The 26,329-nt window shown below is 46.5% G+C and overlaps 2 protein-coding genes across 4 annotated transcripts in view; one reads left to right on the top strand and one right to left on the bottom strand.

Moving 5' to 3' along the window:
* Positions 1 to 26,329, bottom strand: part of Jmjd1c (jumonji domain containing 1C) — a 159,992-nt gene that overhangs the window by 131,961 nt on the left and 1,702 nt on the right. The window lies entirely within an intron of this gene.
* The window catches only part of Reep3 (receptor accessory protein 3), an 88,154-nt gene continuing 85,326 nt past the window's right edge, over positions 23,502 to 26,329 (top strand). Inside the window, exon 1 of the mRNA XM_029542388.1 lies at positions 23,502 to 23,529. Within this exon, the coding sequence (XP_029398248.1) occupies positions 23,502 to 23,529 (28 nt within the window). The remainder of the gene's footprint in view (positions 23,530 to 26,329) is intronic.

Genomic DNA, 26,329 nt, shown 5'->3' with positions numbered 1-26,329 from the left:
AATTATTATTCATTGGGAGTGGCATGTGCTGGCCCTTGAGCAGATTGTTTAATAATAATGCCTATTAACTGTACGGCTTCGTGTGCGTCTCTGTGACCCTTTCAAGCATTCTCGGATTGTAGGTTGGTGGTGCTCTTCTACCCTCTGCTAAGCACACCCACTCCCTACTTTCACGGCGAAGTTTCCACACAGGAAAACAGATATTCAATTTCTGTCTTTCTAAGTCTGACTTAGTGCACTGGGACAGTGCTCTCCAGTCGCAGTCATCCCTCTGCAGGTCACTTGGCCTCGTTCTTTACGGACAGATAGTGTGGCAGGTGAGTTCATCTTATTCTTTGTCCCTTCTTCTGTCATCAGGGATATTCCATATGGCAGCTATGACTAGAGAGCAAATAAACCCGGACACGCAGGTATCTCCTCTGTGCACCTGCTTCATTCTGACTGGGCACATACCCTGTCATGGGAGAGTGTCTTGTACGGCTGCTATATCTTTACCTTTTGAAGAACCTCCACTGTTCTGCTTGTGTGGCTATACTCATCTGCATCTCTGACTGCAGCATACAAAGGTTCTTTCTCTGCACATTCTTCTCAACATTTGTTGTACTTTGTGTGGTTTTGATAAACAGCCTTTCTAACTACGATGAAGTACTATGACATCACAACTGTGATTAGCATTTCCCTAACAGTGTGGTGGCACAGAGTATTTTTAATGCGACATATTTATTGCCTGAAGCATCTATTCAGGCCATCTTCTCATGATGTCATTAGCATTAAACTAATTGCAATTCTGCTTTAACGTCTTTGAGTTCTTATGGTTTCTAGGTATCACATTCATCAGGGTCTGACAGACACTGAAGACTGGCTCTTAGGCTTTTCAGTCTGCCATAATGCCAACTAAACAATGGATTTATAAACAACACAGGAGAACTTTACTCTCCAAGATTGGTGGTAAAACTATTCCATTTTAAAAAAAAAAAAATCAGAATTAGCCTAAAATGACCAGTCTCTCACAGGTAAGTTACATCTAGAACCTCTAATTTAGTATAACTTCATATCCCTCTTTATGTATAGTAGCTTAAAAATCCTTTGCCAGCAAATATTCTTACTGTAAAAAAATATATTAAAATGGATAGTTTCATTTGCTTGTATATGTAAATGTACACAGTTTAAATTTTTTTACATTCACATTTATAACAATATATAATCAAGAACCTTATTTTGTAGCCTTGGGTCATACCTAAAAATACAGCAAGCAGATCCTTTGGTGTTTTCTTCTAGTCATATTGTACTTTCAAATTTTATGCTTAAAAGTTGAAGTTTGTTAATGTATCCTTTATGAAAAAAACCCAGAACCAATCTAGTACCATTCATAAGCCTAACAAAGACTGGAGGGTAGGAACTACAGTGGGAGACACTCTATCCCATGCAGAAGAGAACACTCTCTATGGTTGTTTGATTTTTTTACTCCCCCTCTCTCCCACCTAAAAACAAAGTTCCTTGAGAGCAATGAAGCACTTTTCTTTACTGAATTGTGTCAGGAGTTACTCAGAAATGTCAGAAAGCTCATGGAAGTAGTGAATGCTACTTGGAAAAGTTCATGTAGTTGTGGTCAAAGACCCCATTAGTTTTAATACTGGATATAAAACATTTCTTATTAAATTCCTTCCAAATTATTCACAGTATAGTGCTGAGGGAAACTACTTTCCTGCAAATGAAGACTAAAGTCCACCTAAGTCTAAAGGAGAAGCGGATTACAGAGGACAGAGAAACACAGCCTGCACAAACCCATCACTGGCCCAGGACAACAGCGAGGACTCAGTTCCCACCACCGCAAACCTAAACATCTCCCCAAGTAGGTCACGGCACTCTACCACTAGAAAGACAGAACACAGCCTGTAAGACCACCCTTTGTGGATACAGCCGTGCAAGCCAGTCCAGGAAAGACAACAGCGGCTTTGTCAGAGCGTTCTAGCACATCGACACCCACTGATGAGGCGCTGGAGTCAACCAGACTCACCACCAGAATCCCCTCCCCCATGTTTGGAAACATGGCTGAAATCCAAACAAACTTTTGATAGAAATCTTTGTCAGAAGGAAACATAATCCAGACGAACTCAGAGACCAGCCAAGTGTCCACCCCATCCATCACGGGACTTAAAATGATTATGCATGATAATATGCAATTATGCTCACAATCAGATAAAAACAATGAGGAAAAGCTATGAGAATCAGAAGAATCAAGCGTTAAAGCAGGAAGCTGATCGCTGAGAATGAAGGCAACAGGAACAAAACCACCAAACCTGAGGGCTTTGCTAGCAACTTGCTTACCTTGAAACCAGCTTTTACAGGAAAAAGCAGGGATAAAGTGTTTATTCTTTCTTGTTATCTATAAGTTGTCAGAATAATAAACTGGTGGTCTACCATCTTCCAAAGCTGATGCCTACTTCTTAACCTCAATTTTTCTTTCTCAGTACTACTAAATCGTGTGATCTTGCTGACTTCTATGCAAATAGACATGATGGTAATATATATTCAGAATTTTGGACATATTCCCGTATACTGAGAACTTTTAAAACTTAAAAGGTAAGGTTTCGGAATGCTGTCCTCTTGAAGCACAACTGTCACCCTCTTGAGCTATCATGAGATGAGGTCACCTTTAATAGGCCTGCCCATGTCCACCATTAACGTCCCACCACTGAGTAGCAAGGGGCCCGTGAGGCACCCCCCCAACGATTTATAAACAGTTAACAACTGGTTAGGAGGTGGGGTTCATGAGGCTCTACCCTCCTGAGGCCTGGCCCATAACCAAGGATTTGTAGACAGTTAACTGTTGCAGGTAGGAAGGGGCTCACACGCCTCCCCAGCATTTACAGGCAGTTAGCACTAACTGGGGGAGGGGCTCATCCGGCCCCGCCCCAAGCATGAGGCCCCGCCCCTATGGAATTATAAACAAGTACGCTGGGGGAGGAGCTTACGAGGCTCCACCCCCTTGAGGTCTTCAAGGTGGTTGACAGTTGCCAGGACAGAAAGGCTCACAAGGTCCCCGGCCGTTAACAGTTACTAGGAGGTATTGTTTGTTTGTTTGCTTGCTTGTTTTTCCTCAGCACCCACACCCAAAGGCCCATGCTTCTGTATATAACCCCAATTTTACACACTAATTCCCAAACTCCACTGATATATGTTAATTCTCCTCAAATACAAGTTCACAAAACACATAATAATGTTAATACAAGCTCAGGCTCTGGGAAACCTAGCATTCTGAATGGCGACAAAGACAGCACTCTAAGGAGAGCACTCTAGCTAACCTGGAATCCTGCCCAACACAAACCCTCTCCCTAGAACCAGACGCTCCCAACCCCTTGGTTTCCTTTGGGATAGACAGATATATGTATAGAGGGGACAGTTAGTGACACTGCTGTATGCAGAATTTTAGGGGGCCAAGCAATAATACAGTAATGACTACATCCCAGGTGAGAGGCATCGTCTCCAGAATTGACTGCGGACAATACCATCCTACGTCTAGACTTTCTTGTGGCAGCTGTGAAACATTCGTGAAGGATGTTTGGGGAGCTCAGTGATTAAGAGCACTTGCTTCTCCTCTTCCAGAGGACCTGGGGTTTGGTTCTCATCACTCTACCAGGCAGACCACAACTGCCTGGAACTCCAGCAGTAAGGGATTTGACTCCCTCTCCTGGCCTCCACAGACATGCTAGCACATACATGGTAAACACACACACACACACACACACACACACACACACACTTAAAAAAATATTTTGGCAACTTAAAGTTTGTTTCTTGAGAATTACTACTATGTAGCGTTGGTTGGGCTGGAACCAGCTATATAGACCAGGCTGGTCTCCAGCTCAGAACTCGGCCTGGTGCTGTCTCCCAAATGCTGGGATTAAAGACATGAGCCATCATACCGAAGCCAAAACATCTCAAAAATTGCCTTAATTTTGCTAGTAGCCCAGTAAGATGGCTCAGCAAGTAAAGCCACACACACACACACACACACACACACACACACACATACACACACACACACACTATACACTATACACTCACAAACAAATTTTAACTTTTAGTTGTTCCTCATGTAAAGATCACTAAGGCACAAGAAGCCTGAAAACCACTAGGTGCCCTCTGACCTCCATACAGGCATGGGGTGCACGCACACACAGTGTGATACAAATTCCCATCTGGGACTTAGCAGTAAGACACCAACATGAAGGTATTAGATGGGTAGACATAACACATAGGAGAGGCCACCAACCCACACGGCTGGAGGAGTGAGCAGGGAAGACGTGGCCTTATTAAAGCATGTAAACGCAACAAGCAGAGAGTTTCACTGTTTGGTTTTACGAATGTCCTGATGCATGCATGTGCTTATGTCTGTCAGGCTGTATGCCTATGGAATGGGGTGGAGACTGCACACCTAGGTATGGGCAGAGAGGACAGAAGGAGGCACTGGATCCCTGGGAGCTGGGGTTACAAGCATGACACCCAGCTAGTTAACTCGGTGATGTGAGTCCTCATATCTACACAGAAAGCAGCAACCTCTCTAGCTCCCAGAAGTGCCATGCTGAAGTGAAACAGGAGGTATTACTGGAGTTAAGACAGTTAGTGGGACAGGAGGGGACCCGAGGACACAGGAAGAAGGGTACAGGTGAGAGTGGTGAAGAGGAAGGTAGTCATATCAGCTGGTGCTGGTGCATCATGACAAAGTAAGACAGGTCTTACAAGGTTTGAATCTTAAAAGGAAAGGCAAGCGAAACTTGAACGTGCCTTTGAGCCAACTAAGCAAAGAAATGAGAGTTGCATGCAGAACAATAGATCTGATGAGAGAGGACTAGTTGAAACTGATAACTTACTCTCACTTGAAACTTTTAAACACTTAAACACCACCCACAAACAGCACTCACCACAGGCAATCAAAATGTGTGAGTCTGCGTGGGTGATGTTGGTGGTGCACAAATTTAGTCCCAGGCAGGACTCAGAGGGCAGAGGCAAGTGGATCTCTGAGTCGGAGACCAGCCTGGGCTACACAGTGAGACCTCATCTCAAAGAGCCCACATGTCTCCACCTACACAAACCATCCACTCCTGGGGCTGGAGAGATGGCTCAATGGGTATGAGCAGTGACTGTTCTTCCAGAGGTTCTGAGCTCAATTCCCAGCAACCACATGGTGGCTTACACCTACTCCCTCTTTACTACATGCCCACACACAGCTCCCTTTCTCTTGCTTTAATCACATTCCCCTCATTTTCTCCAGACCCCCAAATCAGTATCACCCTAACTAACGTGCGTTGGATTCACCTCACAAAAAGCATCAGTCCTCTTGTCAGTTCTGGCATTCGCTTACCTGTCATCAGATGACCCAATGGGCAAGTCACTACAGGAAACACGTTACACCTTTTCTGTTATGATAGCCACGACAGAGACAGGCCGCCTTGCAGAACGAAGGCCACAAAATTCTTTAAATGCTAACCCAGGATTTAAATTCATGGCTCATATCACAACGTTTAGAGAGGAGAGATTTACAGCCTCTATTTTATCTCTGATGTCAAGGTCAACTACTACAAATACGGAATAAAATGAGTTGGAAACTTTGAGGAGAATAAAGGTCTAAAAGAAAAGGAAAAAAAAAAAAACATGAAAACTAAAAGCACTAGCCAGTAACATATTAAAGGACTGCCAGGCAAAATTAGGAACCTATTAAAACAGAAACAGGTATGCTCATAATGTCTCTGACCCAGCTGTGAACTTCTCATGGCACAGATGAGAAGGGCAAACGTGGTCCACAGACTAATGGCTCTGAACAATGGATGGGGGAGACAATTTGCCCTGTTGTACACTACTGGGTACTATGTAGACAGTTTGGGTGTCAGACCTTCAGGAAAAGGGTTACCTAGAGGCACTGGTAAATAAAGGACAGTCTCCTCAGAGAATTATCTCCTCCCAAGTGTCAACAGGGCTAAAGGGAAACCTGGCTGAGCTTGGTGGCCATGCCTTTAATCCCAGCACTCAGGAGTCAGAGGCAGGCAGATCTCTCCAGTTGAGGGTCCGCCTGATTTACACAGTGAGTCCCAGGACAGCCAGAACTACAAAGAGAAACTGAGTCCCCCCCCCACACACACACACACACACAAAAAAAAACAACCGAAACCTGCTGTGGTTGAGGTTGGATTCCTAAGAGGGAGGAGGGATCCAAAGATGTTCATGAGACTTCAGGTAATAGACCAGGAAGGTAGAAAATACAAAAATGTATAGTGTGAAGGATCCAAGACGCCAGCAAGGACAGAGCGGACCCTTGTTGCTGCCCGAGGGCTGATATTCCATCAGCCAGGGCCACTGCTGCTGAACATACAGGCTGGAAACTCAAAGTGCAATCATGAAGTAACCAGCTACCAGGGAAGACAGTGATGATCCGACAACCTCCACAGCCTTCCCATGCCAGGGTAGGCTGGCTGTCTTACATGCCAAGGAAAACTGCCACGAAGGAAGCAAATCCAAAAGGACAGACGAGCAGCTGAGCTGAATCAGGGCAGGAGCAGGAGGCGGAGACCTTGGCAGCATGACCGTTGCCCTGGGGCAGTGTTCCGCCAGCTTGCCAGCCAAGCACCACACGGCATAAAAGTGAAGTAGGATCAAGAATATTTCACATTTATCGACTCATTTATTCCATGCTTGACATTTATAAGAAAGGTTTACTATTCCGATATGGAGAACATGAAGAATCTGAGAGACAGAGGTAAAAAGAAAATAAAAAAAAATTAAAAATGAAGTGTGTGCAGCCACACCATGGGCTGCAGAGCTGGGGGTCAGAGAATGACCTCATTCCAAATCCATGCTTTTATGAACTGACAACACACCAATAGCCATGACTGCACGCACGCACACACACACACACACACACACACACACACACACACACACACGTATGATGAGATGGGAATGAGCCTACTGGTTGGTTACAGTCCCAGTAGGCTACAGCCACCACCCAGAATAAGATAGAGGAACATTTGCTTTGGCTGAAGTAAGCCTGCTTCCACACAGCACAGTGGCAACCTACCAGACCTACAGAGCTCCTTGCCATGAGCCTCCCTCCAGCTGGCTTTAGCCCTTTTTAACCATTTCCTCCCCCTCCACTTAATCTGACTCCCGCAAATTTCAGACTATAGTGTGTTAATACTCTACGTGGCATTTTAACGTAGAGTACTAAGACACTGAGCAGAGACCTCCCATACTCTCTCTGAGTGAGCGTCTGCCGCAGGCTTCAACTTCTCCCTGTTCACTCAGTCACCAGGCCATTACTTCCTAGAGAACTGCTTAGACTAAACAGAAGAGGAAGAAAGAAAGCACCGGGACTTCAGGCTTCTTGTTCTTCTCTGTGGCCTACAAAGGAGGAGAAATTGGGGGGGGGGGGAGCACTAAGTTATTTTCATGTAGCCCACTGGTCTCAACTTCATTATCCTCCAGCCTCAGCCTTCTAAGGGCTGGGATTGCAGACCTGTACCACCAGGCCCAGATCTTATCTCTGGATGAGGAGTCAGCCCCTTTACTGCAGCTGAAGAGCTGCTTTGGCGTTCAGAAGCAACAGCTACACAGGCACCGCTCTATTTCAGTCGCTGGGGAACCTTGAAGATTATTTCCCAGATCAACTCCACTTAACAAGCAGCCTCGGGGGAAAAGGAAGTCAGCGCTCCAGCCTCTGCAGACAAATAAGGCAAATCTCCTTCTGTGAGAGTCCCAAGAGGAAGTTTCACTGCCAAGTTCAAAAAACAAAAGAGCTTATTTGTCACAAGGGGGATTCCATTCCACACGACGGGGGGCGGGTGGAGGGGAACCCAACCCAGCAGATAGCAGATTCCTGCTAGATTCCCTTGTCCTTATGGAGAACACCTTTTAAACCACATTAAACCACAATGATCCCGTCTTCTTTCAGAGACAAGCCCAACAGAGGTTCTTCCCCATGCAAACCAAACGTAAATATCAAATTAGCCAAGGTCAGGAAAAAATTCTTAAAACCTACAATGGAGATTTGAGAACGCAATGAAGGGGCTTAGTGGTTAACAGCGCTGGCTGCTCTTCCAGACATTCTGAGATCAAATCCCAACAACCATATGGTGGCTCACAACCATCTGTAATGGGATCCGATGCCCTCTTCTGGTGTGTCTGAGGAGAGCTACAGTGTACTAATATGCACTAAATAAATAAGTTTAAAAAAAAAAAAAAAAAAGAATGCAACGAGATAAATAAGAAATGATCCTTTAAACCGGGCAGTTAAACCGGGCAGCTGCGTGACTCATGCCTTTAGTCCTGGCACCCCTGAGGCAGATGCAGGTGGATCTGAGGAGGCCAACCTGGTCTACAGAGTGAGTTCCTGGACAGCCAGCACAGAAACCCTGTCTCAATCCACCCCTCCCAGCAAAAGAAAAGATGCAATCCTTTAAAATGTTAACAAAAGGAGGCTGGAGAGACAGTTCAATGATTAAGAGTACTGGCTGCTCTTCCAAAGGACCTGGGCTCAGTTCCCAGCACCAATATGGCAGTTCAACCGGGAGGAGGAGGGTTGTTTGTTTGTTTGTTTAACTCCAGCTCCAGGGTCTAACACCCTCTTCTGGCCTCCACCAGCAGTACCACTCTGGTGTAGATATACATACAGGCAAAAGACCCATACATATAATAATAATAATTTTTAATGTAAGAAAATGGAAAAATGCATATTATATTCCAAATTCCAGATGCTAATGCAAAACACCCTTAAAAAACACAACAATGTTTTTAATGTAAGAAAAAGGAAAAATACATATTATGTTCCAAATTCCAGGTGCTACCTACAAAATGCAGGTGATGAAGGCAAAAAAAAAAAAAAAAAAAAAAGCAACCCAGAAAGCCCAGCACAGTTAGCTTGAAAACTCAACAGTCACAAGGTCCACACTGTCAGGCTGACAGCCACAGCTAAATGGTCACATGTTCAGGTGTAGCTAAAAAGGGAGAAACGGAAGCCTGAGCTCTCTCCATTTCTTGTTTTTAACTTCACCCTTCCTATCCTCTCTTCCTCCTGAGCTGGAAACACGGGGGTAATACATTTACTTTGCAGCTGTTGTTTTGTTTTATGGGAGACATGGTGTCTCAGGCTGGCTTGGAACTCACAGCACAGTGCAGAGTGGCCTGAAAGCCCTGGCAATTCTGCTGAGGTTACTCAGGAGTGGTAACACCAGCCTTTTAACAGTGTATTTACAGCAGAAAAATCTAAGTGGAACTGTTAAAATCTAGGTTAAATTAGAAACTATTTTTAAGTAGAGGAAAAAAAGTACATACTATTAAAATAATACTTAACAGCACCTAAGAGAAAAAAATGTTCTACTTCCACCTATAAATTAATTTCTGACCAGGCCATTTTTATGGCCCAGGTAAGTGGCCACTATAAATGGAAATAATGAGCTCACACAAAGCCAGGAGGAGGAAGGCAAAGCTAGAATTTCCAGAGATGACTTTAAGAGTATTTTCCAGGGCAGTGAGATGGCCCAACACAAACAGAAGTCCCTCACTGTCAAGCCTGTCAACCTGGGGCAGACCCCGCACGGGAAGGAGAACCTCGACCTCCACACACAGGGCGCGGTACACAAGTCCTGACACTTGTTCCTAAAGCACAGCTTAGAGACAGAGGGTATTTTCTTACAATGGGGGAGGGCAGTCAGACATTAACAAGGACAGGCAGGAGGGGGGTGCAGTCATGACACACCATGGGAACACACACACACACACTTCCTGAGGCCATTCGTTGAAAAAAAAAAAAAAAATCAAGTATCAAGAACTGTTCCAGGTGACCCATCTGTGATGCCTGAATCCCATGTCTGCTCAAGGGAACAGTGATTTAAAAAAACGGTTAACTGATTTCAGGTCCGTGTCAAGACATTTACAAGGGTGTTTTCTCAGGTCAAACTCAAGCACTATATAAACAAGAACTATATAAAGAAACTGGATTGGCCAATGTGAACAAGAACAATGAACTAAAAGTCAGTATTTTAAATGCATCAATTAGCTAAAGATACCTCGCAGAGGACTTTTAAAACTGCTAAATCCCAGCACTCGGGAGACAAGCAGACAGAGATCTGAGTTCAAGGCCAGCCTGGTCTACATAGATCGAGTTCCCAGACAGCCAGGGCTACACAGAGAAAACAAACAAACAAACAAACAAAAGTGGAAATAAAAAAAATCTATCAGGAATTTATGCTTCCCTTTCTAGATAAAATACTCTTCAGCTGGGCAAGGTGATACAAGCCGATACAATCTCAGCAGATTATAGATCATCTGTCTATAATCTAGACAGATGGAGACGGGAGGAGCAGGAGCTCAACGCTATCCTCTGCTACAGCGTTTATAGACCAGCCTGGTTTCCATGAGATTGTCTCAGAAGGAAAAGGAAATGCTCTCTGACCCTACAGCATACCTTTCCTGTCTGCTGCTGTGTCTTCCCCCCACGAGAAGGGTCAGACCTCCAGCTGGAACCTGGGACACAGTCACGAGAGGCCTTGAGCCTCAGAACACTTTGTTAAGGACCATGAGGCTTGCTGAAGTGGAAAGACCCATTTAACATCATGAGAGCCACAGGTGTATGGGGGTCAAGGGCACTGGGGGCAGCGACATTAAGCTGTGGTTTGAATATAGAATGCCCCCCATTGGCTCACGTATTTGAACACTTAGGCTCCAGGTGGTGGCACTATGTGGGAAGGCTGGGGAGCCTCGCTGGAGGAAGTATGTCACTGGGAGGTGGGTCTTCCTGATCTGAGTCTCCATCCTGTTCCTGCTACCATGCCTCCCCTGCCTGCTCTCTATCCTATCTAAACAAGAAGCCAAAACAGACCCTTGATATCTTGGTGGGGAAGGGGAGATCTGCCTAAGGGGACAAAACAAGAAAATTACCCTACCTAAAAAAAAAAAAAAAAAAAAAAAATGTAGTGCATGCCTTTAATCCCAGAACTAAAGAGGCAGGCAGATCTCTGTGAGTTCCACTCAAGGACTGGCAGCGTTGTTACACAGAGAAACCCTGTGTTGAAAAACGTCTTTTTAAAAAAATTTGTAATTAAGTATAAACAAGAAATTATTTTAATAAGGAAAAATAGTCACTATTTTGGATCTAAGAAACCATCTAACAAACACTGTGTGCCTCTCTTTTTTTTTTTTCGAGACAGGGTTTCTCTGTGTAGCCTTTGCAGTCCTGGAACTCACTTGGTAGACCAGGCTGGCCTCGAAATCAGAAATCCGCCTGCCTCTGCCTCTGCCTCCCACGCTCGGCCCACTGTGTGCCTCTTAAATCAATGGTGGTAGCACCCACCTTGAGTTCGAACCCTAATACCACATTCACTAGTTACGGTGGTACACACCAATCAGGTGGAAACAGGAAAGTCAGTTTAAGGCCAGCCTAGGACACAGGAGACCAGAGATGAAAAGAAAAGAGGCAAGAAAGCGAGAGGAGAAGGGACAAGACAGTCTGAACTCAAGAGGCATGAAAGAGAGCTAAGTCAATGCACTCTGAAGACACAATAGAGCGGCTCCTGTGTACACTCCAGGGTTCCTGAGAGAGACCTTCTAATTTCTGCCTATATAAAAACTACCAGCTCTTCCAGGGCTCAAGCCATTGAAATAAATGCCTCCATCCAATAAAGATAACTCTGCATGCACAGTGCTAGGCTAGTATGAAGGGCAATGCCCAAGTTCACAGAGTAACTGAGGAAACCAGACATTCAAATCTACAGGCACAGCTTAGTCTGGCCATAATAAACATCATACATACATTGTGCTAGCCCCTATAGTAAACACATCAAGACAGTAATTCCTCAAGAAGACGCTGCTAACTTGCCCTTGACTGCAAACCACCCCTCCAAGATCAGCATCAGGAAGTGGTCTGGCAGGACTGAGAAGGGCTCACTCCAAGACCCTCATAGTCACTCAGCTACAACGCTTGTAACCATTTCACAGATTAGACTGTTGTTCTAGCTGCTGTGTTGGATTTTTGAGACAGGGTCTCTCTATGTAGCCCTGGCTGCCCTGGAGTTCACTCTACAGAGACCAGGCTGGCCTCGAACTCAGAGCCAACTGTCTCTGCCTCCGGAGTGCTGGGAATGAAAGGTGTGCATCACCAGGCCTACCCTCAAGTGTACTGTTGAAAGCACACTGTAAGAAGACAGGCATGAAGGCATGACGGTCTCTATAATAAAAATGCCACAGTACCCCACACGCTGTTCCTCAAATTCGTGAATGAAAACAACCTGACACACAGCCAGGCTTTAATCTGATGGAAGCCCAGAATGAAGCCACAGGCACCAGATGTGAGGCAGCAGAGTGTCAAGGCCTGAGTAAAGGAGCAGCCATGACCATTCACCTGACCTCCCATCCTTAGACAACAGCCTCAGATAGGGCCATGAATGGGGGGGGGGGGGGGGGGGGGGGGGGGGGGGGGGGGTATAGGGAACTTTCGGGATAGCATTTGAAATGTAAATAAATGTCAGGGCTAAGAAGTGCGAGTGGGTGGGCAGGGGGGGAGGGGGGGGGGGGGGGGAGAGGACACCAGCCATTTAATATTAAATTGACTTTTATGCCCCTAGTGAAATAAAAGATGTCAACATTTTAACCCTTCTGAAAAATGTTTACCTCTAAGAGTTGTCATGGTCACGGTGTCTCTTCACGACAAGGAAACCCAAACTGAAACACTGTGTTATCATCTCAGACTTGAAACTTCCGAAGCACACAGGAACACACGAGACTCACTAGAGCTCCTTTGGCTCCAGTCAAAGCATAAAGGTAGAATGACGTTATCCGCATACATTCAAACCGCACGTTCTGTACAGATCCTGGTGACCTGCATCCCCCACACCAAAAGGCAAGAAGAGTATATCACAGAGCTCACATCATACATAGGTTATCCAGAATAATGGCTGCACAGCATAGTCTGCTGCATCCCTAAGGACTCTTTCCCCACTCCTTGTTCCAGCAATCTCAGAAGGATCTGAGGCAGATACACACAAAAGCTGCAGGGCCGTTGGAACGGCATACCTCTTGTTTCCTTCTGATCTTCCCTTCAGATAACTACATCCTTTCCATCTAGAAATACATTGCTTAGATACCTCAATTTTCCCTGTCATTCTCTCTCCACTGATAATAAAATGCCTGGGTTCTTTCTGCCTGGCGGGAAAGCCACTCTAGTCTCCAGGGAGAAACTTTCTCCTCTGCCCAGGGTCCAGGAAAACTTTCTGGTACAGAGAATGGAGCTTACCCCCCCTCCGGCTGAGCATCAAGGTGGTCTTCACATTTCTGGCTGCAAGGCCCTATGAGCCCTAAACTCCAGTGTTGCATAAGGAAACAAGCCAACCTCCCATCATCAAATGTGCAGGGTCCCGCCAACCAGTGCCCCGCCAACCCTGCTGCCAGCACCTAGCGAAGAGATCGTGGGCAGTAGTAATCATCTTGCATAGCCGCAAATAACTGTACTTCCTCTGCCCTTGGCCCACGACAATCAGCTCCAGTCCCAACCCTAAACTTAAGTCAAACGTATAAGTAAAATCCATTGAAGACCAAGGAGAACAAGGTAGTTATTGATGATTAACTCGCAGCCTTCATATCAAATGAAAACACATTTTTAAGCTCAACGACAGAAGTATAACGGAAAAATAAATTAAAAAAAAAAAAGACCAACCTGAATGAAATCTTCTAGATTTCATCTGTAACTGGAGTTATGGGTGGGCTACCATGTACGTGTTAGGATACAAACCTGAGTCCTCTGCAGAAGCAGCAAGTGCTCTTCATCACTGAGCCATCTCTCCCAGACCCCCTTATTTCCTTCTAAATGACACTAAATCTAAGGCCCTGTACAAACTTAAGTCATTTTCCTACAGATGGGACAACTTTTCCATCAAATTTCCACTCACCAACAAAATCGCCCAGTAACACACTTTCCGCTGTAGAACATGAGGGAAGCAGGGATGAAAAGCGACAGAGAAGCACACCGGTATTCAAAAATGCCGCTCAGTGCACATGCTGCTGTCATACTGCACACCGCGCAGACGGGAATGCAGCAGCATGCGAGAGTCAGGGGACAGTTTCTAGTTGATTCTCTTCTCACTATGGGTTCCCTGCACAGCCAACCCTGACCTCACCTCACCAGGCCAAGTCCAGCGAGATGGCTTACAGGATAAAGGTCTTTAACACCAACCCTGACAGCCTGAGTTTGAACCTGGGACTCACAGAGTGGGAATTGAGGAGGGCTTCTGAGTCGTCCTCTGATATACACACACACATGCACACACACACACACACACACACACACACACACACACAAATCAAATAGGGAAAAAGAAAGTTAGTAAAAAGTGCTGACCTGGGGAATGTGTTTACTCACTGTGTTGAAATAACATGCCAATGGCGACCAAGAAAACACACTTTATTCACTAAGCTACACAAGTATTAATTATAGACTCGAACTGTGAAATGTATCTTAAGACATGGACTGCAGGAAGACACCTGAGGTCAGAACCACTGTTAGGAATTTATCACGGTGCAAAATTCATCCCTTTCCGGTCCATATACCCATGTCAGGTACACCCTCAAAACCCCAGCAGCTCCCTCCTGCAGAGGGAGGAAAGAGGCCTGTTGCCATCTATGCGCGAGAATATGCCCTTCTATTTAACACAGGATGTAAGTGTTCACAACCTGCCAGTCCCTCAGCTGCCCCTCCACCCGCCACCACCACTGTAAACCAGGCTTTGCTAAACTATCTTTCTTTCTTTGTTTGCTGTTTGTTTTTTGGCGTTCATGGAAACAGACTCAAATTTTGGAAGTAAAAACCTCAGAAGTCTGGGCCACGTGTGCAGCTCAATGGTACTGGCAGTGGCTGGAGATGAAGCCCCACAGTACCATAGGCTACCACGAGCTATCACAGGCTACCACAAGCTACCACCAACAGTGGCCTAGGGAGCTGTTTTCAAAGACATCTACTCAAGCGAGGATGGGATTCCTGACTTCACCACAGCAAAGAATTTCAGAATGAAACCGAGTGAGGCAGATGTTTTTCAAAAAGAGAATTAATACTGATTTACGTATAAAGGTTAATAGAGAGGAGCATGGAGGAAAACTAAGTGACAAGCCAGGGGTGGATATGAGTGTCTTCTCTCTAAGAATCAAGAAAGTCACATTATGTCTTAGCAGTGGCCATCTATAGGATTTGGTGACATCTTGAAGTGCTGTCAGGAAACATTTCGCCCTTTCTGGCCAATGAGATCCTGAGATGGTGCTGAAAGGGCTGTGGTAGGAATATAGCGAGATAGCGCCAGCCCAGGTTGCGAGCAGAGTCACAGAACAACTTTTAATTCCTAGAAGACGGTAGGTTTATAGCTGAGAAAGGAGACAGGGTCATAAACGCTTTGGCCTGAAGCACCCAGCTCACGGCTATCTTAACATCCATAGTTGAAAGGTCTCTATAGAAAAGAAAGTCTCTGTATAAACAACCTCCATAGCAAATGCCGATCACTGGGCGGGAATTCTCTCTCAGCTGCAGAAAGTTCAAACTCCGGAGAAAGGGGGCTCCTTCTGCTTCTCCTCTCACCCCTTAACTTCCCCTCCCCCTCTTTCTATCATACCTCCATTGAGCCCTTGACTAGCATGGGCAAGGCCCTGAGTTTGATCCCATGCACTGCGTTAAGTAAAATAAAAATTTAAATAGGGGTTCAAGTCCAAATTCTGTGATATCATTCAGAGAACGAGACGACCATTGCTTCTTAGGGACCATGCATCAGGCAATAGGCCAAGAGCTAAAAGGCATTATTATCTAGAGAGCGCTCAAATCACTCAGTGTGAAGTAGCACCATCACATGCACTTTGCAAATGGTACTGGGTCTGAAGAGCCAAGCGAACAAAGCGAACAAGCTCCTGGAGGATGGCGCCCTGAGGACAGAGGGCGGGGGAAATGAATGGGCCTTGGGCAGTCAGGTTCCAAGAGCTCACACCCACCTTTAATCCTTCAGAAATCTACAGGAGATAATAGCCACTTAGCTGTCTTATGGCTGTAACTAGAGGTTCTGTTCAGACTTTGGGGCTTTTAGTTCAACTTAGGTCAATTCAGTATAGACAGCAAACTGTACTCTCATTGCAATCTTTGCTTTAAAAAAAAAAAAAAAGCGGGGAATCATTAATGATTAAAGGTCTTTGACAAAAAGGCATGGTTGTACTGCAGGGCTGGGAGCAGGAGAGCAATTAGGAGACCCTTTCGGTGAAGCCTGGAAGACAGTGGACAGATGATCAGTGATCTGCAGAGATCTACCAGCACAGTACTGCCCAACCCCAAAGTCTTCTTCACCCACCCTAAGCCCTGTCCGATCCTCTGCCACCCTCCTCATCCCACGCTCCAATGCCCGGCTGCAGGAGAGCTGAATGAAGTCAGCGCAAGGTGACGCAAGGTGACCGCAAGGTGTTTGTTCCTCTTTGCAAAGCGGTCTCCCTGAGTGTTCCGTTGTCTCCCACCTTTCCTCTAATGCTCTGGCTGTTACCCAGCATGCCCTCTGACAAGCAGGCGGCTGAGCTATGCTCCTCCAATCTTCTCAGCAGCTCCTGGAACTACTTGGTCTCCAGCAGAGCCTTCTCTGAAATCTAGATCATTCTGAAATGTTGGCGCGCTATGTCCTGTTCCCTAGCCTGCCTCCTCAGTAAGTCCCACTTGACCACTGCTACAAGCCACACTCTGCCAAGACAACGTTAGACTGGTTGGCCCATGACCACTGATTTGGGTTCTGTTCAGCACTTTTTGGTGGATTCGATAAATTGTGCCCTGAGGGCAAACGCCATGGGAATCATGAATGGCCTGCTTCTGTGCCTTCTCTGGTATAAATAGCCATTCGAAATCCTAAGGCTGGGTGTGTACAGGTACTGAGACCAAAACAGTGAAACGGGACAGACAACATTCCTGAAGTAACAACCTACAGCGTAATTGCAGGAAGAACAGACAGACCATAAGAACAGAAGCTTACAATGAAGTAAGGCAATCCATTGGAGGCTAGGTGAGATTGGGTAATTCATGACCGAGATGCCTTGGAATCTGGACCACACTAAGAAGACAGTCTTGAGGAGCAGTGTTTAGTCAAGAGTCTCCAGCAGAACTTGCCAGGCACTTGAAACAGTGAAAGGCCCCAGGGAAGGAAGCACGATGCTAGCTAGCTAGGTTCACAGGATCAGGAAGAGGACAGAGAGATAGTAACCCATCAATTTTGGAAACACAAGGAGATTGGTGCACACAAGGAGGTTCTGTGGGCCAAGACAGAATCTAACCAGAGCTTGGGGAAGCCACGGGTCATGGAAGAGGGTAGTAAGCAGTGGGACCCTCTCACGTATGTACTGGAAAGCCCACTCTGCTTGCTGTGCCAGGCAACCAGGAGGTTGTGAATGTTAAGACTGGCTGATTCAGAAAGGTAGAATTTAATGACAGAGAGCAAGAGAAATGAGGTCATATCGTGATACATAATTTCGTTTTTTTCTACCCATGGTTTCTGGCCCCCAAGGCAGGCCACAGAAACTCTAATCTTTCCCACCCTTTCTGCCTTTAGCTGCTCACACTACACACACCACCACCACCCCCTCTGCTGACAGTGGGTTGTAGCATCTCCCTCTCTAGAGACCCTACCCATACCATCTAAAGAGAAATACTGCCAGCCAAGAAAGTTAAAGCAGACAGTCTCTGGAACAGGGTCCTCACCCAGACTCCAGCCAGGGAAGTGCCTGTCTGCATGCATCTTGACACTTCAAACATTACAATGCAAGGAAGTCTCCAGAGCAGACAGCACTGGGGAGTCTCTAGATACTAGACACACTCAGCTGGCACAGAAGGGCATGGTGCCCTTTCCCATGCCTTACCCTAGGCTTTTTTCTACCCTTTGTTTTTTTGTTGTTGATTTTGGTTTTTTGAAACAAGGTTTCTGTGTAGCCCTGGCTGTCCTGGAACTCACTCTGTAGACCAGGCTGGCCTCGAACTCAGAAATCCACTGGCCTCTGCCTCCCAAGTGACCGGCTGGCCTTTTTCTATCCTTGCAAGCAACTGATAACGCTGAGATTCTGAGCTGCCAGGGGTATCTACTGAGCACTGGAAAAACCTGGCAGGGGCTGACGCAACACAGACAGCTGGGGCGGGGAGAGAGGAGTGAAAAAGAAAAGGGCACAGAGAAGAGACTCAAGTAGCTCAATGGGTCTCACAACCTGACAGACAGGGTGAAGGGGGCGTCTAAACACCCAGCCTGTGACCTGTGCTCTTAAACAACCACCCCGTGACCTGTGTAATCTGACGATGCCAACTGGACTAGCAGACTCCTGGCTAGTGCTTGCTGTAGAACTGACTGCTGCTAGCCCTTCTGTGCCTCCTCCCCACCCACCCCCGGCAGGCAGCTCTTTTTACCTGTGCTATTTACCAGTGGGAGACCCAGACACAGACGGGTCACCTTTTTGGAGCAGCTGGGGTTTGTTCCCTCAAAAAGAACAGTTTCTCCCTTCCTTTTAACTTCCTCAAATCAGTGTATGTGGCATACTACCCTGGCAGTCGTCGCTGGCTGCCCATATGTCCCTTTCTTTTTCTATAGTTGAGTATGTGCCTCCCAAATTCCATGGTCTCTCCGTTGCAGAGGCTGCCTGGGATATGTGCGATGGGCTGTTACCCATCTCAGAACACCTCACATCTCCATGACAGCGTACACGTACCATACGTTTCCGTGTTTAGTCCCCTCAGTAATTTATAAATGACCCCCTAAAGGCAAGCGATCTAAAATATGGCCTTTAATGTATGCGGATATACATTTGGCCTGCACTAGACCTGGTTCTAAGCCCAGCCTTCCAGACTAAACCAGGAAGTAAATTAACTCCAACCCAAAGCTTTCCTTAACTCAGGAAGGCTTTCAGCGCTGTTCATCGGACCAGCCATCAACAGCAACTCTGCATCCATAAGCCCTTAATCTTTCAAAGCATAATCGATGTTCTCCATTTCGACTAGTCTTTCTGACTTGATTATTTCTTTTCTGTAGACCTCTAAAATAAGCTTCCTGGAACCCCAGGTGATGGCTACACAAGTGACAGAGGTTTTACTTTCATCTACAGAAAGTGAAGCGGTCTTGAGGACCCCGAAACAAGGCAAACGGGGGTGTGTAAGGCACATCCTGCTGCCAAGAAGCTTAACATCCACTGGGGTGAATGGCGTTATGTCTGAATCTTGAAATGTTCTTGCAAGGCTCAGGTGTTAGAGCTTGGTCTCCAGCTGTTGGTCCTGGGGGAGGAGGTAAAAACTTGGGGAGTTGGGGAGGGGAGGTCAAGGATGGACCTGACTTTGAAGAATACTATGACCCTGTTCTACCTCTTCCCCTCCTCCCAAGAAGTGGAGACGTGAACGGCTCTGGGGAGCATGTGCCCAGCCATGAAGCTCTGCCTCAGGCAGGCACAGGAAGAAAATCAAGCCGGGTGACCCTGGATGAGACCACTGAACTGCCCTTTGAGGTGACTTTTCAATTATTTTACTGAACCGCCCTTTGAGGTGACTTTTCAATTATTTTGTCAGAGTGACAGCTGGCGGGACACAGATGGCAACCATTCAGGGTCGACAGATTGTTTTTATTCTTTTATGTTTCGGAGTTCTGGGAGTCAAGACAGGGGTCTGAGACATGCTCAGTGCAGACTCTGCCGCTGGCCTATCCCCCTGCGGTTTATTTTTAGAATAGGATGTGCTACTTGTCACATGTCATAGACATTTACGTATGTAGCTGAGGCAAAACAGAACAACAGCAGCAACAGATGTTCCAAACATCCAAGACAACAATCAGTGAGTGGAATGAAAAGTATACTGGTGTACACTAGACACCTACAACCTTACACAGCAGAGGAAACCAAGGGAATGGGATTACAAACAAAAGTGGGTAAGTCTCCAGACCCTGGTATTAAAAACCTGAGAAAACAAGGAGGTGCGGAGCCCTCCTATAAAGGTGTGAGAGAGATGCAGGGTCTCTCCAGTGATTCTCAGGCAGAGGGCAGAGGAAAAAAAAATCTCACAGCAGGAGAAATGGAAATTGAAGGAACCATGGGACCGACTGCCGACTGCCTCAGGGTCTGGGCTTACTAGCAGAAGCCCACCTACCTAAAGGTCTATAGTAACCACAACAACCCTCTAATGTAACTAACCACGGCTCGAATTCCAATGTGCTTTAAAAGTTTCTGACCCCCAACTAGAGATTATGAGATGGCTGACCTGGAGCAAGCATAGAATGGACTCAGGCAGCGTCAAATGTGATTTAAATAGAAGCCCTGTACACATACGTTTGAGGCACAGCCAATAGAGTCAGCTTTGAACAATGAAGAGGAAAGATTAAGAGCCAGGAGACACAGTCTGAAACGACAGGCCCGGACCGTGTGTGGAGAGGAAGGCACCATCAAAAGCCCAGCCGGCGTCCATGGAAACATGAAAACGTGTGCAAGCTGTCCCCTGAGATATTTCAATTCATCTTTGCATTCTCCACAGACAACCTGTGAGCATCAGTACTGTGTCAGCAACACGGCGGAGGAACCTTTGAGCCGGTTTCCTTAATAGTCAAGACACTGGGGCTGGGTACAGTCTCTAATCCTAGCACTCATGAGTCAGAAGACAGTCAGATCTCTGGAAGTTAAGAGGCTAATGTGATCCACAGAGTGAGTTCCAGGCCAGCCAGAGACACATAGTGAGACGCTATAGAAAAATAACTCATGAGCTGACAAAATTGATTAAGGTGTGAACGCACGCAGTACTCCTCCCTCCACTGGCCCTCCCTCCTTTTACAAGCACTATTTGCCTGTGCACCTACGCTGTGTGTGTAAAGTTTGTGCCACTGCATGCTTGTGAGGATCAGAGGGTCACATAGTCAGCGTTCTTCTTCTCCCTCCTCTGCTCCCCCCCCCCCAGTGTCCTGGGGATCACACTCAGGCTGCCAGTCATCGGACAAGCACCTCCACCAGCTGAGTCACCTCACCAGCCCAATCAACTCCTTAGCCAGATTTGCCACGATTAATTTGATCAACATCATACAGGGGGGACGAGACAAGTATGAATGAGAAGCAACTTTTTAAAGGCGAGGATTTAGAAAGAAAGCCTGGGTCTAAGGGAATTGTGAGAAACTCCGAGATAGCAAGAAAAAATGGGGGGTGGGGAGGGATGAAAGGGAGGCGCATCGGGGCCATCCATGGGCCACACAGACACATCATCTTCACTCATACTCAACAGCTTACAAATAGGGCCTTACAATCTTGTAACATCTTGCTACAGATGTTAGCACATATATCATGGTGTCTATGAATCACTGCAGGAGGGTTCCAAATCTGCCTGTTGAGCCCTCACCCACCTGCTAACTCTGAGAGCCAGGGATCTTTCTGCTGCGCCTGGTTCTTGGTCTTTTCCGATCTTGTGCTTGAGGTCACACAGGATCCAGACTCTCAGGAAGTGTTTCTTTCATAAGAACGCAGAGTGAGGTTTCCTGGACTAAACTGTTTCCTTTCCTCCGGCGCTGTCTGAGCTTACTATAATTTATCTAGACCACCTAACTAACAGACATCTTGGTCACTGGTGACTTTCGACAACAGTGAATCAAGCTCCTGTAAACATTCGCAGGTTTCCCTGCAAGAGACGTCAATGCTGGAGGCTATCAGGATCATTGGGCCAACAGTTAAGAGCAGATTTGACTCGGGAGAAACTGTCTCTCAGGCTGGCCATGCCACGGGCCAGTGGACTGCTTCCCTTGTGTACCATGTCACGGTCAGCACTGTGGCTCCAGAGCTGTGAACCTGACCACCCTCATAGGTGCAGAATGCACCCTCAACCCCTGTGCTAACCTGCGACAGATGGGGTGGGGTGCTTGTCCCATGCTTATCTGTCCTGGGTATTCCCTCCTTGGCAAGGTGTCTCTTAAGATCTTTGGCCTATTTTCTATTCATTGCTGAAAAGCAATGTAGATGGTGGTATTTGTCTTTCCCCTTCCCCTAACAAGAAAGCACCCAGTTCTTCACCATGAACTACGATGATCTACATTTTGGCTGCTGCTCTTAGCCTACCGTCAGACCCTCCTCTAGCCCTGTCCATCGAACACTGTCATAAGAAACTGGTTGATCTTGGACTTGTCAAGTGTTTTGCTTTCCTGTTTGGACATGACCATACTGTTTTCCTTTCTTAGCTTCTCAGTGCATGAAGATTAATTCAAGTGACATCTCTGGTGTCACCTCAGACTGGTCCACCTGGGGTGTCCCACTTTGTTACAGTGCACTGCGATGGTTCACGAATTGGTGGACTCTGTTTGAGAGCCTCTTGTTGAAGATCTTTGCATCTCTGTTCATGAAATGGTGGTCTCTTGATTTCCTTATATTTATCTGGCAAGAAGCTGTCCATCAAGCCACTTTACACCTAAGCACAGTCCTCAAGCGATTAGCAAGGAGGTGGGGGACTTCAGCACATAGGAAATCTGCTGGGACTTTTTTGTCTGTTTGTTTTAGGGCAGATATAGGGAAAGCCTCTCCACAGGTACCCTCCCCAGGAGGAGACACTTACATAATTTGCTCCTTCTCTTTGGTAGAACTTAAATAAAAAGTGGATTTTCTGAAGGAGCTGGACGACTGGAGGGAAGGAAGCAAAGGACTAGATTTCTACCATCCCACTCCTCGACTTTACTCAGTGTGTTTCAAGTCATAGGGCAACCTCAAATAAACACCTTTCATTTCCCATTCGAATGGTAGGTAAGTAGTCCTGGGGCAGAATTATCACTTAGCTTTCTGAGAATCGGCTCACAAACTCCAGTTTTCTGAATTCGCCCATCTGTAGCTCAAAATAAGGAAGTGTGGTTCAATTCACTGTGTCTTAAGCGTGCCGCCTGACACGGTGTCATCTTTTAACCAGGAAGGGAGGGGGAAAGCTCTCGGATCCCAATCCAGGTTTCAGGTGAGGCTACTTCCTAAATGTGAAGAAGACCAGAGACAATGGCGATTCGCAGGCAAGTTGCCAAGAGCTAGAGAGCGAGGCATCAGAGATGAGAGCGAGGCATCAGAGATGGGAGCGAGGCATCAGAGATGAGAGCGAGGCATCAGAGATGGGAGCTAGGCATCAGAGATGGGAGCGAGGCATCAGAGATGGGAGCTAGGCATCAGAGATGAAAGCGAGGCATCAGAGATGAGAGCGAGGCATCAGAGATGGGAGTGAGGCATCAGAGATGGGAGCTAGGCATCAGAGATGGGAGCTAGGCATCAGAGATGGGAGCGAGGCATCAGAGATGGGAGCGAGGCATCAGAGATGGGAGCTAGGCATCAGAGATGGGAGCGAGGCATCAGAGACATTTGGCTTTCCCCAAGGCTGATAGGCACCTCTGATCAATACCGGTACTGACTGCGTTAATTCCCTATCTAATCTGCCTATTCTAATGCAATCTTACCCTACTTTTCAGCATATCATCTCTTTATGACTCAACCCCATGCGGGAGGCCAAACTCTACCTCGGCGGTAACCGGAACACCCAAAGGAGAACAGCTGAAAGAAGCAGGCGAGGAGGGGTTCATCTGGGCAGATATAGAAAGGTTAAGTCTCTTCTCTCAAGCCTGCCCCTCTCTCCCTCTCTCTCTCCCTCTCTCCCTCTCTCTCTCTCTCTCTCTCTCTCTCTCCCCCCCACTACTCTCTAAGTCACTATTAAGGTAATTTGGTAATTTTAGCCTTCTTACAGATGAAAGTCTTTTCAATTATTTAAAAATACTTCCCTATTAGAAATGGGAAGGTGACCCAGTATTCTGTCTCATTAGCATACTCATTAATAATTACAAGACTTGCGATACTATTTCCTTACCCTGTAATTCTGCTCTACACCTGGGGCGGCTCTAGCTGCCTCAGGTACTTTCCCACTCTCTGTTGATTTGCTAATAATCGAGCTCCTTTAACATGCAAAAAGCCATACATTCCACTATCTCCTAGGACAACTAAAGGAGGAAGTGGTGGCAAGAGCGAGACTTTTAAATGAGTCCTAAAGCCTTTTACATTTGATCACCACCTATTAACATAGTCATTCAAAACAAAACTAGCAGTGACTCACCATTCATCTCAGTGCGAGGAAGAGCAAGAGGTCTCCAGAGAAAATGTCCTCCAGCCTACTTACACTGCTTCCCACCCGAGACTGAGCTCAATATCCACAGTGGTCCTGGCACAGCACCGGGAAGGATGCGCTGCACACACCACATACAAACACTGCTGAGATGTTTAAACAAACAAAGCTTTAAATATTTCCTTAGCTTCTATGTGGCATTGGAGCAAGCATGCCAAGTTAAGGCCACATTATAAAAGTGAATCAGAGCTAGAGTAGGCTCAGTGGTTAAAGGTGATTGCTGCTCAACCATGAAGGCCAGAGTTCCAACCCCAGCAACCCTACCCCACCCACATCATTGCCCAGCCCCGTAAACCGGACTAGGTTACCCATGTTCTTATAATAACCCCAGTGCGTGGGGTGAGGGGCAGAGACGGGAGAGTCAATTGGGTTTGCAGGGTACCAGCCTAGCTGAAACATGAATTCTCCAAGGTCAAAGTGACCCTACCTCCAAGGAGGATAGAGCAGCAGAGGATAGGATGCCTGACACTCTCTGGCCTCCATTTGGTGCAAGGAACACAGGGAACTGCACACACACACACACACACACACACACACACACACAGCTGGGCAGAAGAAACCGTATTCCCTTTTCTCACATAAGGCTATAGCGTCATCTTACACACTGAAGCATCTATCTAATAGCCATCAATTAGCAGATCTCAAGTATCTGAGGTCCAGTAACAAATAGGAAGCAGCCACCTCTAAAAGCTGGGCGCTTTCCACAAGAGGCTCCTCCTAGGACTGACTGACTCTTATGTAGGTCAATAGTTCTCAGCCGTATCAGCTTCCATGTGGCCCTCTGGTTAACACGCTGCCACTCTGAAATGCAATGAGTAACCCCCTCGTACCTGCAACTCCAAACAAATCCATCTATCTAGATAAACCAGTAAAGTGGAAAGGGGAAATAAGTTACAAAAAGGCCCGTCAGCATATGGATGCTGGGACAAAATGATTAGTAACTGGACGTGACTGCGTTGCAAACCTGCTGAGGACACGATGTGACAGAACTATCAAAACTGTCTAATCAAGTGGTGAACACAACCTTCCCTTCTCATTTACACAGCAGGCCATGTGCAGAGACAGAGACAAGAAACTTCAGTCACGGTTAAAACTGTGACTTTATAAAGTCACAAATATTACAGGAATGTCAAGCATGATATTCCTAGGCCAGGAAGGACACAGGAACAGTCTTTGTTCAGGATGTCCCACACACAGCAGAGTGCAGCATCCCCAGACCCATCCCCACCTGCTTGCTAGTGGTTAATGCCAGTCACAACCGAGAAGAAAAGAAAAGAAGCTTGCTAATTTTCCCCTAGACAGCAATCCCCCTGGACTAACCAACTCCCTCCCAACTCAGGTATGACTCAAAAGTACTGGAGTTCAGCCCTATTACCTATGAACTATGGGGATCACTGGCTAAAGAGTTAAGTTCTCTAAACCTCCGTTTCCATGGTACCAAGTAGAATCAACACTCCAGGGCTGTCTGGGGCGGCAGGATGACTCAACAACACTGTAGCAACCCAGGGTAGGTAGGTGGTTTACAACCCGTGGCTTTTTGAAATAGGAACAAGGGGGCTGTGTCCTGCAAACAATAACAAGAGCCATCACCGCCGCAAAAGAGGCAGAAGAGACTAAATGCCGAGGAGTGAAAGGAGTCCAGAAACTTAAGGGATAAGTTACAGTGGGGGGCAGGGAATGTACATAACCGTGGGGGGTGGGGTGGAATTTAAGAGGTCAGAAAGGTGGAGAATGGGAAATAAAGCATTCAAGAAAAAGATGCAATTCAGTCAAGGGCACGAAAACACAGCTTAGCTCAGGAAAGAGAGGAGGGGCAAGGTATGTTAAAGATGAGGAACAACGAAAGGCTGTAAATAAAGACAAGACCGCTCTGCCCATGGAAGGACATGAAAGGACAAGGAAGGTGCGTGCCAGAAAAACTGCTGCTTAGAGGGGGCAAGCACATCTCCCCAGTCACGCTGAACAATGGTCAAACTAAATAATCCGGGACAAACGCAAACAGCGCAGCCCCTGAAATGAAAACACACATTCTTAATGTAAATAAGCAAAAAAAAAAAAAAAAAAAAAAAAAAAAAAAAACGGAAGAGCAGAAAGTCGCTCGAGCGAGGACTTCTAATCCTGGTTCCGTGGAAGGAAACCCCGCAGGCCTCC

The sequence above is a fragment of the Mus pahari genome, chromosome 9 (assembly GCF_900095145.1).
Source record: "Mus pahari chromosome 9, PAHARI_EIJ_v1.1, whole genome shotgun sequence".
NCBI lineage: Eukaryota > Metazoa > Chordata > Mammalia > Rodentia > Muridae > Mus > Mus pahari.
This window is presented reverse-complemented; position numbering and strand designations above follow the sequence as displayed.